This window comes from Heterodontus francisci, chromosome 1 (genome assembly GCF_036365525.1).
Source record: "Heterodontus francisci isolate sHetFra1 chromosome 1, sHetFra1.hap1, whole genome shotgun sequence".
Lineage (NCBI taxonomy): Eukaryota > Metazoa > Chordata > Chondrichthyes > Heterodontiformes > Heterodontidae > Heterodontus > Heterodontus francisci.
Genome location: NC_090371.1, coordinates 7,270,623 through 7,287,187, shown reverse-complemented (window position 1 = coordinate 7,287,187; position 16,565 = coordinate 7,270,623). Strand labels below are relative to the sequence as shown.

Here is a 16,565-nt window from a genome sequence, read left to right as displayed (position 1 = left end):
AGTCCACATAAATAACATTCATAGACTTTCCCCTTCCCACCACTTCAGTCACCTGTTCAAAAAAACTCTATCAGGTTCATCAGACATAACCTACCTTTTACAAACCAATGCTGGTTCTCTCCGAACAGCTGAAAATTTTCAACGTGTTCTGTCCCCTATCCTACATTATAGACTCTAGTACTTTCCCAACAAAAGGTGTTAGGTTAACTGGTCTATAATTCCCTGGTTTCCCTCTCTCACCTTTCTTAAATAGTGAAGTGATGTTAGCAATTTTACAGTCTAAAGGAACGGATCATGAATCCAGAGAACTTGAGAAGATTATGGTTAGGGTATCTACAATGTTCTCAATTACTTCCCTTAATCCCTGTAATGGAAACCATCTGGTCCTAGGGTTTGTCACTCTTTGGAGCCTTTATTTTCTTAATTACTGTCATTTTTCTTACGTTAATTTTGGTGAGTCCCTGAACCTGAATACAGTATATGTTTACTTGGCATGTCCGGCATGCTGACCTTTTGGTTTACTCAAATACTACAAACATACGAATTAGGAGCAGGAGGAGGCCACTCGGCCCCTCGAGCTTGCTCTGCCATTCAATAAGTTCATGACTGAACTGATTACTCCACATTTTCACTGACCCCCGATAACCTTCCACCCCCTTGCTTATCATGAATCTATCTACCTCTGTCTTAAAAATATTCAAAGACTCTGCTTCCACCGCATTTGAGGAAGAGAATTCCAAAGACTCACAACCCTCTGAGAGAAAGAATTTCTCCTCATCTCTGTCTTAAATGGGTGACCCCGTATTTTTAAACAGTGACCCCTAGTTCGAGATTCTCCCACAAGGGGAAACATCCTTTCCACATCCACCCTGTCAAGACCCCTCAGGATCTTATATGTTTCAATCAAGTCACCTCTTAATTTTCTAAATTCCAGTGGATACAAGCCTAGTCTGTCCAATTTTTCCTCATAAGATAGCCCGCCCATTCCAGGTATTAGTCCAGTAAACTTTCTCTGTACTGCCTCCAACGCAAAGTACTGATGCAAAGTAATTACTGAACATACCTGCTTTTTGCTTATGTTCATTGACATTTTCACAGTTATCAGGTTTCAAGGTGTCCACAAAAATAAAAGCAAAATACTACGGATGCTGGAAATCTGAAATAAAAACAAAAAATGCTGGAAATACTCAGCAGGTCTGGCAGCATCTGTGGAGAGAGAAGCAGAGTTAACGTTTCAAGTCAGTGACCTTTCTTCAGAACTGAGTCCAGTTGATGTGCTGGTTCAGTGCCAGATCCACTAGTTTACTGTACCCTGAGTACCTTGTATAGTCCTGAGACCTGAATACAGATTACCAACATCACCCCAAACACTCAACACCCAGACACAGCACATACAACACGCCTGAATATCCAGGAATTTATAGATTTACTTTCAACTGTCTGCTACCTCTGTCAGAAAAAAATGCCAATTAAAATGTTAGCGCATTGCATTGCTGCCGTTGTTCTGCAGTTTCTTCCAAAAGGCACAGCTTGCCGGCCGTCGAGGGAAGAATGTGACTTGCCAGAGTTTTGTACCGGCAACTCCCCGGATTGCCCTGATGATGTGTTTCGGAAAGATGGCCATCCATGCAGCAATGGAAGCTTATACTGCACCCATGGTACCTGTCAGTCTGTGGATAAACAGTGCAAGGAGATTTGGGGTGATGGTGAGTACAGGCTACCAGAATCTTCCATACAGTTGCACCACAGTCACAGTCACACACTGAGCATGAGATTTGTCAAGCGTATGCATGTGAGTGGATAGATGTGGGCCTCAAAGCACCCACAATTTCCTAAGTCCCTGGTCCCGACCTTGCTGATAGTCTGAAGGAGAGTGACAGCGTGGGACTCTCCTACATTTTTTTTTTCTTTCATGAGATGTGGGTGTCACTGGCCAGGCCAGCATTTATTGCCCATCCCTAATTGCCCTAACTGAGTGGCTTGCTAGGCCATTTCAGAGGGCATGTAAGAGTCAACCACATTGCTGTGGGTCTGGAGTCACAGATAGGCCAGACCAGGTAAGGACAGCAGATTTCCTTCCCTAAAGGACATTAGTGAACCAGATGGGTTTTTACAACAATCGACAATGGTTTCATGGCCATCATTAGACTAGCTTTTTAATTCCAGATTTATTAATTAAATTCAAATTCCACCTTCTGCTGTGGTGGGATTCGAACCCATGTCCCCAGAGAAATACCCTGGGTCTCTGGGCTACTAGTCCAGTGACAATACCACTACGCCACCGCCTCCCCAAATCATCAGATGGTGGGCCCTCATACTGGTCGCACTCACACACTTCACCATGACTGGGTCAAGACTGATGCTAGAAAGGACCATATCTACCTGCTTATAAAGAGCAGCTGGAGAAAAATCAAAACATGTGCAACTGGCATTACTTTGGCAAAGCCAGGAAGGGGAATGGGAGTGTCAATCTAATACAGTGGGTAGGAATGAATGGTTCTTGGTGTTAGCTTTAAGGGTCACAAAACTCCCTCCCATAGCCGTTGGCTCCATCCCTCTGGCTAGTAACTATCTGAGGCTGAATCAGATTGTTTGCAATCTTAATATAATATTTGACCACAAGGTGAGCTTCTGGCAACATATCTTTGCCATTACTAAGTACACCTATTTCCACACCGTAACATTGCCCAACTTGGTCCCTGCCTCAGTTGATAGGATCATAGAATGATTACTTCACTGAAGGAGGCACTTCAGCCTGCCGCGTCCGTGCTGGTTCTGTGAGAGCTATTTGCCTAGTCCCACTTTCCTGCCTTTTCCCAGTAGCCCCCTGCAAATATTTTCTCTTTGGAAAGAATCATAGAATCATAGAAATTTACAGCATGGAAGGAGACCATTGAGGCCATTGTGTCTGCGCTGGCCACCAAGGAGCCATCCAGTCTAATCCCACTTTCTGGCTCTTGGTCGTAGTCTTACAGGTTGTGACACTTCAAGTGTATAGCCAAGTACTTTTTGAATGTTTTGAGGGTTTCTGTCTCTATCACCCTTTCAGACATTGAGTTCCAGATCCCCACCTCCCTCTGGGTGAAAAATTTCCTGCTTGAATCCCCTCCAAATCTCCTACTTCTTACCCTAAATCTATGCAACCTGGGGATACAGTGGCATAGTGGCAACATCACGAGTAATCCAGAGACACAGGCTAATGCCCTGGGACCTGGGTTCAAATCCCACCACAGCAGCTTAATTAATTAATTAATTAAAAATCTGGAATTAAAAGCTAGTCTAAGTAATGGTGCCATGAAACTATCATCAATTGTCCTAAAAATCCATCTGGTTCACTAATGTCCTTTAGGGAAGGCAATCTGCTGTTCTTACCTGGTCTGGCCTGCATGTGACTCCAGACCCACAGCCATGTGGTTGACTTTTAACTGCCCTCTGAAATGGCCTAGCAAACCACTCAGTTCAAGGGCAATTAGGGATGGGCAATAAATGCTGTCCCTGCCAGTGATGCCTACATCCCATGAAAGAATAAAAAAACTATGGACCCCTCAACTAAGGGTCTCCTCTATCCACTCTATCCAGACCCCTCAAAATTTTATACACTTCAATTAGGCTTTCCACAATTCCTTATAAAGAACAAACAAAGAACAAAGAACAGTACAGCACAGGAACAGGCCATTCGGCCCTCCAAGCCTGCGCCGATCTTGATGCCTGCCTAAACTAAAACATTCTGCACTTTCGGGGGCCGTACCCCTCTATTCCCATCCTATTCACATATTTGTCAAGATGCCTCTTAAACGTCGCTATCGTATCTGCTTCCACCACCTCCCCCGGCAGCAAGTTCCAGACACTCACCACCCACTGTGTAAAGAACTTGCCTCGCACATCCCCTCTAAACTTTGCCCCTCTCATCTTAAACCTATGTCCCCTAGTAACTGACTCTTCCACCCTGGGAAAAAGCTTCTGACTATCCACTCTGTCCATGCCGCTCATAACTTTGTAAACCTCTATCATGTCACCCCTCCACCTCCGTCGTTCCAGTGAAAACAATCCGAGTTTATCCAACCTCTCCTCATAGCTAATGCCCTCCAGACCAGGCAACATCCTGGTAAACCTCCTCTGTACCCTCTCCAAAGCCTCCACGTCCTTCTGGTAGTGTGGCGACCAGAATTGCACGCAATATTCTAAGTGTGGCCTAACTAAGGTTCTGTACAGCTGCAACATAACTTGCCAATTTTTATACTCTATGCCCCGACAGATGAAGGCAAGCATGCCGTATGCCTTCTTGACTACCTTATCCACCTGCGTTGCCACTTTCAGTGACCTGTGGACCTGTACGCCCAGATCTATATTCTGGAAAAGTCCCAGAGATTGGAAATTCACAAATATAACACCTTTATTCAAGAAAGGAGGGAGACAGAGAACAGGAAACTATCGGCTAGTTAGCGCAACATTGGTTATTGGGAAAATGCTGGAACAGGGACGTTTAGAGAATCATAATACAATCAAGCAGAGTCAACATGGTTTTATGAAAGGTTAATTGTGTTTGACAAATTTATTAGGGTTTTTTTCAGCCAACGCAGACACGATGGGTCATGTGGCTTCCTTCTGTGCTGTAAACTTTCTATGATTCTGTGATTCTTTGAGGATGTAATGAACAAGATGGATAAAGGGGAACCAGTAGGTTAGTGTATTCGATTTCACAAAGGGATTCGATAAGGAGCCACAAAGAAGGCCACTGCACAAAATAAGAGCTGATGGTGTTGGATTTGGACAGAGGATTGGCCAATAACAGGAGACCGAGAGTCGAGATACATGACGCATTTTCAGGTTGGCAAACTGTAACTAGTGGGGTGCCACAAGGAGCAGTGCTGGGACCTCAACTATTTACAATCTGTATTAACGACTTTGGATGAAGGAACAGTGTGTATTGTAGCCAAATTTGCTGATGATACAAAGATCGGTAGGAAAGTAAGTTGTGAGAAGGGCTGAATTTTATGCAGGAGGCGGAGTTCCCAGCACTGAGCTGAAGAGTCGGGGGGAATCCCGCCTCTATATTTTTTCTGATCCCTGGAGCGATCCTCCGGTCTTTTGTTCTTCCCCGGGTGTCGGGTTCTGTGGTGGGCAGGGCAGGGTGGGGAGGTGCCAGGAGCGGTGACCACTACCGGTACTGCAGAGGCCTCGGACCCAGGACCGGCATTGGAACCCCAGACGTTATGTTAATGAGACAGGGTCACTGGGGCCAGTCCGGAAAGTCTTGTCGAGGGGTAGTGGGGGGATGGGCATTTGGTCCAAGGGAAGGACGGGTCCTGGGGGTGACATTTGTTCCCGGTGAGGGTCCTCCGTGGGCCACAAATTGCCCACGAAGGAGGGACACCCCCCCCTCAGGCCCCTAGAGAGGGTGCTTCATTTTCCGAGGCATCCTCCCCTGTGGTGGAGGACCCCTACCACTGGTAAGATCCCAATGGGGACAGGAAGAGGCCCTTATTTGGCCTCTGGGCGGGATAGGCCGTCGTCGGGTTCCATGGCAGCCACTGTTCTCCAATTCTCTGGCACCCCCAGCCACGAAGCCCGCCGTTGGGAGAACAAGGATAGAAAAGCAAAATATTGTTTAAATAGAGAGAGACTACAAAATGCTGCAGTACAGAGAGATCTGGATATCCTCATACATCAATCACAAAAAGCATGCAGGTACAGCAAGTAGTTAGGAAGGCAAATGGAATGTTGGCATTTATTGCAGAGAGATGGAGTATAAAAGTAAGGAAATTTTGCTATGACTGTACAGGGCATTGGTGATACTACACCTAGACTACTGTGTACAGTTTTGGTCTCTGTATTTAAAGAGGGATATACTTGCATTGGAGGCAGTACAGAGAAGGTTCACCAGGTTGATTCCTGGCATAAAGGGGTAGACTTATGAGGAAAGGTTGAGAAGGTTGGGCCCATACTCATTGGAGTTTAGACGAATGAGAGGTGATCTTATTGAAGCGTATAAGTCTCTGCGGGGTGGGTGGGTTCGGGAAGTTTGACAGGGTAGATGTTGAGAGGATGTTTCCCCTGGTGGGGATATCTCGAACTAGGGGGCACAGTTTCAGACTAAGGGATCTCCCATTTAAGACAAAGATGAGGAGAAATTTCTTCCTTCTCTCAGCAGACGTTAACCTTTGCAGTTCTCTATCCCAGAGAACTGTGGAGACTGGGCCATTGCAGATATTCAAGACTGAGTTGGACACATTTTTGATCTACAAGGGAGTCAAGGTTCATGGGATTCGGGCAAATAAGTAGAGTTCAGGCCACGATCAGATCAACCATAATCGTATTAAATGGCGGGGCAGGCTCAAGGAACTGACTACTCTACTCTGCTCCTATTTCTTATGTTCTTATGTTAAAAGTCTTGCTAATATCGATAGAGAGTATATCATATGTATAACTCTCCTTGACCTCCTCAAATGATTCAATCATGTTCGTCAAACATGCACTTAACAAATCTGTACTGACTCCCTTTGATTAATCTGTCTTTTTAAATGAAGATTTATCCTGTCCCATAGAATTTTTTTGCAATAATCTACCCATCACCAAGGTTAGGTTGACTGGCCTGTAATTACTCAGTCTATCCCTTTTCTCCTTTTAAAACAATGGTACAGTGTTAGTTGTCCTGCAATCCTCTGACACCCCACCTGCAGCCAGAGAGGATTGGAAAATGATGGCCAGAGCCTCCGTTGTTTCTTCTGTTGCTTCCCTTAACAGCCTCGGATACATTTCATTCAGACCTGGGAGTTTATCCACTTTCAAAGATGTTAACCCTCTTAATGCTTCCTCTCTCATTATGGTAATTTCATCGAATATTTCACATTCCTTCTCTCCTAAGAATCATCCCTTCGTCCTCCGCCTCTAAACACAGGTCACTGTTATGGTCCCCAATAGGCCTTACGTTTTTTTTCATTCATTCATGGGATGTGGGCGTTGCTGGCCAGGCCAGCATTTATTGCCCATCCCTAATTGCCCTTGAGAAGGTTGTAGTGAGCTGCCTTCTTGAACCACTGCAGTCCATGTTAGGTAGGTACACCCACAGTGCTGTTAGGAAGGGAGTTCTAGGATTTTGACCCAGCGACAGTGAAGGAATGGCAATATAGTTCCAAGTCAGGATGGTGTGTGACTTGGAGGGGAATCTGGAGGTGGTGGTGTTCCCATGCATTTGCTGCCCTTGTCGTTCTAGATGGTAGAGGTCGTGGGTTTGGAAGGTGCTGTCTAAGGAGCCTTGGTGCATTGCTGCAGTGCATCTTGTAGATGGTACACACTGCTGCCACTGTGAGTCAGTGATGAAGGGTGTGAATGTTTGTGGATGGGGTGCCAATCAAGCGGGCTGCTTTGTCCTGGATGTTGTCGAGTTTCTTGAGTGTTGTTGGAGCTGCACCCATCCAGGCAAGTGGAGAGTATTCCATCACACTCCTGACTTGTGCCTTATAGATGGTGGACAGACATTGGGAGTCAGAAGGTGAGTTACTCGCCGTAGGATTCCTAGCCACTGACCTGCTCTTGTAGCCATGGTATTTATATGGCTACTCCAGTTCAGTTTCTGGTCAATGGTAGCCCCTAGGATGTTGTTAGTGTGGGATACAGCGATGGTAATGCGTTGAATGTCAAGGAGAGATGGTTCGATTCTCTCTTGTTGGAGATGGTCATTGCCTGGCACTTGTGTGGTTCGAGTGTTACTTGCCACCTATCAGCCAAGCCTGGATATTGTCCAGGTCTTGCTGCATTTCTACACGGACTGCTTCAGTATCTGAGGAGTCACGAATGGTGCTGAACATTGTGCAATCATCAACGAACATCCCCACTTCTGACCTTATGACGGAGGGAAGGTCATGATGAAGCAGCTGAAGATGGTTGGGTCTCGGACAGTACCCTGAGGAACTCCCTCAATGATGTCCTGGAGCTCAGATGATTGACCTCCAACAATCACAACCATCGTCCTTTGCGCTAGGTATGACTTCAACCAGCGGAGAGTTTTCCCCCTGATTCCCATTGACTCCAGTTTTGCTGGGGCTCCTTGATGCCATACTCGGTCAAATGCTGCCTTGATGTCAAGGGCAGTCACTCTCACCTCACCTCTTGAGTTCAGCTGCTTTGTCCACGTTTGAACCAAGGCTGTAATGAGGTCAGGAGCTGAGTGGTCCTGGCGGAACCCAAACTGAGCGTCACTGAGCAGGTTATTGCTAAGCAAGTGCCGCTTGATGGCACTGTCGATGACACCTTTCATCACTTTACTGATGATTGAGAGTAGGCTGATGGGGCGGTAATTGGCCGGGTTGGTCTTGTCCTGCTTTTTGTGTACAGGACATACCTGGGCAATTTTCCACATTGCAGGGTAGGTGCCAGTGTTGTAGCTGTACTGGAACAGCTTGGCTAGGGGTGCGGCAAGTTCTGGAGCACAGGTCTTCAGTACTATTGCTGGAATATTGTCAGGGCCCATAGCCTTTGCAGTATCCAGTACCTTCAGTCATTTCTTGATATCATGCGGAGTGAATTAAATTGGCTGAAGTCTGGCACCTGTGATGCTGGGGACTTCAGGAGGAGGCCGAGATGGATCATCAACTCGGCACTTCTGGTTGAAGATTGTTGCAAATGCTTCAGCCTTATCTTTTGCACTGATGTGCTGGGCTCCCCCATCATTGAGGATGGGGATATTTATGGAGCCGTCTCCTCCTGTTAGTTGTTTAATTGTCCACCACCATTCACGACTGGATGTGGCAGGGCTGCAGATCTTTGATCTGATCCGTTGGTTATGGGATCGCTTAGCTCTGTCTATCGAATGCTGCTTACGCAGTTTGGCACGCAGATAATCCTGTGTTGCAGCTTCACCAGGTTGACACCTCATTTAGAGGTATGCCTGGTGCTGCTCCTGGCATGCCCTCCTGCACTCTTCATTGAACCAGGGTTGGTCTCCTGGCTTGATGGTAATGGTAAAGTGGGGATACGCCGGGCCATGAGATTACAGATTGTGGTTGAGTACAATTCTGCTGCTGCTGATGGCCCACAGTGCCTCATGGATGCCCAGTTTTGCATTGCTAGATCTGTTCGAAATCTATCCCATTTAGCATGGTGGTAGTGCCACACAACACGCAGGTGGGTATCCTCAATGTGAAGGCGGGACTTCATCTCCATAACAACAGTGCGGTGGTCACTCCTACCAATACTGTCATGTACAGAAGCATCTGCGGCAGGCAGACTAGTGAGGATGAAGTCAAGTTTGTTTTCCCCTCTTGTTGGTTCCCCCACCACCTGCCGCAGACCCAGTCTAGCAGATATGTCCTTTAGGACTTGGCCAGCTCGGTGAGTAGTGGTGCTACCGAGCCTCTCTTGGTGATGGACATTGAAGTCCCCCACCCAGAGTATATTTTGTGCCCTTGCCACTCTCAGTGCTTCCTCCAAGTGGTGTTCAACATGGAGGAGTACTGAGTCATCAGCGTTGGGGGGGCGGTAGGTGGTAATCAGTAGTAGGTTACCTTGCCCATGTTTGACCTGATGCCATGAGACTTCGTGGGGTCCAGAATCGATGTTGAGGACTCCCAGGTCAACTCCCTCCCTACTGTATATCACTGTCCCACCACCTCTAGTGGGTCTGTCCTACTGGTGGGACAGGACATACCCAGGGATAGTGATGGCAGTGTCTGGGACATTGTCTGTCAGGTATGATCCCGTGAGTATAACTATGTCAGGCTGTTGCTTGACTAGTCTGTGGGACAACTCTCCCAACTTTGGCACAAGCCCCCAGATGTTAGTAAGGAGGACTTTGCAGGGTTGACAGGGCTGGGTTTGCCGTTGTCGTTTCTGGTGCCTAGGTCGATGCCGGGTGGTCTGTCTGGTTTCATTCCTTTTTATTGACTTTGTCGCGGTTAGATAGAACTGAGTGGCTTGCTCGGCCATTTCAGAGGGCATGTAAGAGTCAACCACATTGCTGTGGGTCTGGAGTCACATGTCGGCCAGACCAGGTAAGGACAGCAGATTTCCTTCCCTAAAGGACATTAATGAACCAGATGGGTTTTTACAACAATCGACAAAAGAACATAGAACATAGAACAGTGCAGCACAGTACAGGCCCTTCGGCCCACGATGTTGTGCCGAACCTTTAACCTACTCTAAGATCAAACTAACTACCTACCCTTCATTCTACTATCATCCATGTACCTATCCAAGAGTCGCTTAAATGTCCCTAATGTATCTGCTTCTACTACCACCACTGGCAGCGCATTCCACACACCCACCACTCTCTGTGTAAAGAACCTACCTCTGACATCTCTCCGAAACCTTCCTCCAATCACCTTAAAATTATGCCCCCTGGTGATAGCCCTTTCCACCCTGGAAAAAAGTCTCTGGCTATCCACTCTATCTATGCCTCTCATCATCTTGTCCCCCTCTATCAAGTCACCTCTCATCCTTCTTCGCTCCAATGAGAAAAGCCCTAGCTCCCTCAATCTTTCTTCGTAGGACATGCCCTCCAGTCCAGGCAGCATCCTGGTAAATCTCCTCTGCACCCTCTCTAAAGCTTCCACATCCTTCCTATAATGAGGCGACCTTAACTGAACACAATATTCCAAGTGTGGTCGAACCAGGGCCTGAGAGAGCTGCAGCATAACCTCGCGGCTCTTAAACTCAATCCCCCTATTAATGAAAGCCAACACACCATACGCCTTCTTAACAACCCTATCAACTTGGGTGGCAACTTTGAGCGATCTATGAACATGGACCCCAAGATCCCTCTGTTCCTCCACACTACCAAGAATCCTGTCTTTAAGCCTGTATTCCGCATTCAAATTCGACCATCCAAAATGAATCACTTCACACTTTTCCAGGTTGAGCTCCATCTGCCACTTCTCAGCCCAGCTCTGCATCCTGTCAATGTCCCGTTGCAACCTACAACAGCCTTCCACACTATCCACAACTCCAGCAACCTTCGTGTCATCGGCAAACTTGCTAACCCAGCCTTCCACTTCCTCATCCAAGTCATTTATAAAAATCACAAAGAGCAGAGGTGCCAGAACAGATCCTTGTGGAACACCACTGGTCACCGAGCTCCATGCTGAATACTTTCCATCTACTACCACCCTCTGACTTCTATGGGCCAGCCAATTTTGTATCCAGACAGCCAACTTTCCCTGAATCCCATGCCTCCTTACTTTCTGAATGAGCCTACCATGGGGAACCTTATCAAACGCCTTGCTAAAATCCATATACACCACATCCACTGCTCTTCCTTCATCAATGTGTTTTGTCACATCTTCAAAGAATTCAATAAGGCTTGTGAGGCATGACCTACCCCTCACAAAGCCATGCTGACTGTCTCTAATCAAACTATGCTTTTCCAAATAATCATAAATCCTGTCGCTCAGAATCCTCTCCAATAATTTGCCCACTACCGACATAAGACTGACTGGTCTATAATTCCCAGGGTTATCCCTATTCCCTTTCTTGAACAAGGGAACAACATTTGCCACCCTCCAATCATCCGGTACTACTCCAGTGGACAGTGAAGACGCAAAGATCATCGCCAAAGGCGCAGCAATCTCTTCCCTCGCTTCCCATAATATCCTTGGGTACATCCCGTCTGGCCCCAGGGACTTATCTGTCCTCATATCATTCAAAATTTCCAGCACATCCTCCCTCTTAACCTCAGCCTGTTTGAGCATATCAGCCTGTTCCACGCTGTCCTCACAAACGACCAGGTCCCTCTCACTAGTGAATACTGAAGCAAAGTATTCATTTAGGACCTCCCCTACCTCCTCCGACTCCAGGCACAAGTTCCCTCCACTATCCCTGATCGGCCCTACCCTCACTCTGGCCATCCTCTTGTTCCTCACATAAGTGTAGAACGCCTTGGGATTTTCCTTAATCCTGCCCACCAAGACTTTTTCATGTCCCCTTCTAGCTCTCCTAAGTCCATTCTTCAGTTCCTTCCTGGCTACCTTGTAACCCTCTAGAGCCCTGTCTGATCCTTGCTTCCTCAACCTTAAGTAAGTTTCCTTCTTCCTCTTGACTAGCTGTTCCACATCTCTTGTCATCCAAGGTTCCTTCACCCTACCATCCCTTTCCTGCTTCATCGGGACAAACCTATCCAGCAGACGCAGCAATTGCTCCCTAAACAACCTCCACATTTCTGTCGTGCATTTCCCTGAGAACATCTGTTCCCAATTTATGCTCCCCAGTTCCTGCCTAATAGCACTGTAATTCCCCCTCCCCCAATTAAATATTTTCCCATCCCGCCTGCTCCTGTCCCTCTCCATGACTATAGTAAAGGTCAGGGAGTTGTGATCACTATCACCGAAATGCTCTCCCACCGATAGATCTGCCACCTGGCCTAGTTAGTTGCCAAGCACCAAGTCCAACATAGTCTCCCCTCTAGTCGGCCTATCTACATATTGAGTCAGGAAACCTTCCTGGACACACCTGACAAAAACTGCTCCATCCAAACTACTTGCACTAAGGAGGTTCCAATCAATATTACGGAAGTTGAAGTCACCCATGACAACAACCCTGTTACTTCTGCACCTTTCCAAAATCTGCCTCCCAATCTGTTCCTCCATGTCTCTGTTGCTATTGGGGGGTCTGTAGAAAACTCCCAACAAAGTGACTGCTCCTTTCCTGTTTCTGACTTCCACCCATAATGACTCAGTAGACAAACCCTCCTCGACGACCTCCCTTTCTGCAGCTGTGATACTATCCCTGATTAACAATGCCACTCCCCCACCTCTTTTACCTCCCTCCCTAAGCCTTTTGAAACATCTCAACCCCGGAACAGCCAACATCCATTCCTGCCCCTGTGATATCCACGTCTCCGTAATGGCCACAACATCGTAACTCCAAGTATTGATCCATGCTCCAAGTTCATCACCCTTATTCCTGACACTTCTTGCGTTAAAATAGACACACTTCAACCCATCATACTGGCTGCAACTTTGCCCTGTCAACTGTCTAACCTTCCTCACAAACTCTCTGCAGTCGGTATCTGCCTGTTCAACAGCTACCCCATCCACTGATCCGTGGCTCCCGTTCCCATCCCCCTGCCAAACTAGTTTAAACCCTCCCGAAGAGCTCTAGCAAACCTCCCGCCCAGGATATTGGTGCCCCTCCAGTTCAGATGCAACCCGTCCTTCTTGTACAGGTCCCACCTTCCCCAGAAGGTATCCCAATGATCTACATATCTGAATCCCTCCCTCCTGCACCAGTTCTGTAGCCACATGTTCAGCTGCACTCGCTCCCTGTTTCTAGCCTCACTAGCACGTGGCACCGGTAACAATCCTGAGATTACTACTCTGCTCGTCCTGCCTTTCAGCTTCCAACCTAACTCCCTATATTCGCTTTTCAGGTCCACATCCCTTTTTATAGCTATGTTATTGGTACCGATATGTACCACGACCCATGGCTGCTCCCCCTCCCCCTTAAGAATCCTGTAGACTCGATCCGAGACATCCCTGACCCTGGCACCCGGGAGGCAACATACCATCCGGGTGTCTCGTTCGCGACCACAGAATCACCTGTCTGTTCCTCTAACCACTGAATCTCCTATCACTATTGCTCTCCTATTCTCCCCCCTTCCCTTCTGAGCCACTGGGCCAGGCTCAGTGCCAGAGACCTGACCACTGTGGCTTTCCCCTGGTAGGTCGTCCCCCTCAACTGTATCCAAAACGGTATACTTATTATTGAGGGGGACGGCCACAGGGGATTCTGCACTGTGCGCCTATTCCCTTTCCCTCCCCTGTCGGTCACCCAGCTAGCTTTATCCTGTAACAATAGTTTCATGGCATTCATTAGACTAGCGTTTAATTCCAGATTTATGAATTGAATTCAAATTTCACTTCTGCTGTGGTGGGATTTGAACCCATGTCCCCAGCGCAATACCCTGGGTTTCTGGGTTACTCGTCCAGTGTCAATATGCCACCGCCTCCCCTATTACGCTTGCTCTTGATGTATTCATAACAAATCTTTGGGTTTTCCTTAATTTTGCTTGCCAATATTTTCTTCATGCCCTCTCATTGAATAAAGAACAAAGAACAGTACAGCACAGGAATCGGCCATTCGGCCCTCCAAGACTGCGCCGATCTTGATGCCTGTCTAAACTAAAATCTTCTGCACTTCCGGGGACCGTATCCCTCTATTCCCATTTGCTTTCCCTATTGCTTTCCTAATTTTCTTTTTAATTTCACCCCTATACTTTTTATAGTCCTTGTGGTTTTCTGCAGTATATGAACAGATGAACATACGAACTAGGAGTAGGAGGAGGCCTTTCAGCCCCTTGAGCCTGCTCCACCACTCTATAAGATCATGGCTGATCTGTTTGTGGACTCAACTCCACTTTCCTGCCTATCCCCCAATACCTTTTGACTCCCTTGTTTGTAAAGAATCTGTCTACCTCTGCCTTAAAAACATTCACTGACCCTGCCTCCACCGCTTTGCGGGGAAGAGAATTCCACAGATTCATGACCCTCTGAGTGAAAAAATTTCTCCTCATCCCTGTCTTAAATGGGAGACCCCAAGCAGAAACATCCTTTCAACATCCACCCTGTCAAATCCACTCAGGGTCTTATATGTTTCAATCAGATCTCCTCTCATCCTTCTAAACTCCAATGAATACAGTCCCAACCTGTCCAACCTTTTCTCAGAAGATAACCCTCTCATCCCAGGAATCAGTCGCGTGAACCTTCTCTGAACCAATTCCAATGTAATTATATCCTTTCTTAAGTAAGGAGACCAAACTGTACACAATACTCTAGATGTGGTCTCACCAATGCCCTGTACAACTGCAGCAAAACATCTTTACTTCTATATTCCATTCCCCTTGCAATAAATGACAACATTGCATTTGCCTTCTTAATCACTTCCTGTACCTGCATACTAACCTTTTGTGGTCCGTGTACTAGGACACCCAGTTCCCTCTGCATCTCAGAGTTCTGCAATCTCTCTCCATTGAAATAATATGTTGATTTTCTATTATTCCAGCCAAAGTGGACAAGTTCACACTTTTCCACATGATACTCTATTTGCCAGGTCTTTCCCCACCCACTTAACTTATCTATATCCCTTTGCAGACTCCTTATGTCCTCTTGACAACTTACTCTCCTACCTACCTTTGTGTCATCAGCAAATTTAGCAACTATACATTCTGTCCCTTCATCCAAGTCATTTGTATAGATTGTAAATAATTGAGGCCCCAGCACTGATCCCTGTGGCACTCCATGAGTTACAGCTGGGCAACCTGAAAATGACCCATCTTTGCCTACTCTCTGTTTCCTGCTCGCTAACCAATCCTCTAGCCATGCGAATATGTTACCCCCAATAGCATGGGCTCTTATTTTGTTTAGTAACCTTTAGAAGCTATTATTAATGATGTTATGGCAGGGCATTTATAAAAATTCAAGGTAATCAGGCAGCGTCAACATGGTTTTGTGAAAGGGAAATCATGTTTAACCAATTTATTGGAGTTCTTTGAGGGAGTTACATGTGCTGTGGATAAAGGGGAACCGGTGGATGTATTATGTTTGATTTCCGGAAGGCATTTGATAAGGTGTCACATCAAAGGTTATTACAGAAAATAAAAGCTCATAGTGTAGAGGGTAACATTGGCATGGATAGAAGGTTGGTGAGCTAACAGGGAACAGAGAGTAGGCGTAAATGGGTCATTTTCTGGTTCGCAACATGTAACTAGTGGTGTGCACAGGGATCAGTTCTGGGGGCTCAACTTTTTGCAATTTATTATAAATGACTTAGATGAAGGGACAGAAGGTTTGGTTGCTAAATTTGCTAATGACATAAAAATAGGTAGGAAGGTAACTTGCGAAGAGGACATAAAGAGGCTACAAAGGGATAGAGATAGGTTAAGTGAATGGGCAAAGACCTGGCAAATTGAGTATAATGTGGGAAAGTGTGAACTTGTCCATTTTGGCAGGAAGAATAAAAAATAAGCATATTATCTAAATGGAGAGAGATTTCAGAGCTCTGAGATGCAGAGGGATCTGGGTGTCCTCGTGCATGAATTGCAAAAGGTTAGTATGCAGGTACAGCACGTAATTAGGAAAGCTAATAGAATGTTATTGTTTATTGCGAGGGGAATTGAATACAAAAGTAGGGAGGTTATGCTTCAGCTATACAGGGCATTGGTGAGACCACATCTGGAGTACTGTGTACAGTACTGGTCTCCTTATTTAAGGAAGGATGTAAATTCGTTGGAGGCAGTACAGAGACGTTTTACTAGACTGGAATGGGCGGACTGTCTTATGATGAAAGATTGGACAGGCTAGGCTTGTATCTGCTGGAATTTAGAAGAGTAAGAGGCGACTTGATTGAAACATATAAGATCTTGAGGGATCTTGGCAAGGTTGGTGTGGAAAGGATGTTTCCCCTTGTGGAAGAATCTGGAACCAAGGGTCACTGTTTAAAAATAAGGGGTCGCCCATTTAAGACAGAGATGGAGAATTTTTTTTCTGTCAGAGGGTCGTGAGTCTTTGGAATTTTGTTCAAAAGTTGGTGGAAGCAGAGTCTTTGAATATTTTTAAGATAAAGGTAGATAGTTTCTT

At 46.4% G+C, this 16,565-nt stretch overlaps 1 protein-coding gene across 1 annotated transcript in view; it reads left to right on the top strand.

Annotated features, from left to right (window-relative positions):
• Nucleotides 1–16,565, top strand: part of LOC137377649 (disintegrin and metalloproteinase domain-containing protein 12-like) — a 330,681-nt gene that overhangs the window by 232,091 nt on the left and 82,025 nt on the right. Inside the window, exon 22 of the mRNA XM_068047535.1 lies at nucleotides 1,511–1,706. Within this exon, the coding sequence (XP_067903636.1) occupies nucleotides 1,511–1,706 (196 nt within the window). The remainder of the gene's footprint in view (nucleotides 1–1,510; nucleotides 1,707–16,565) is intronic.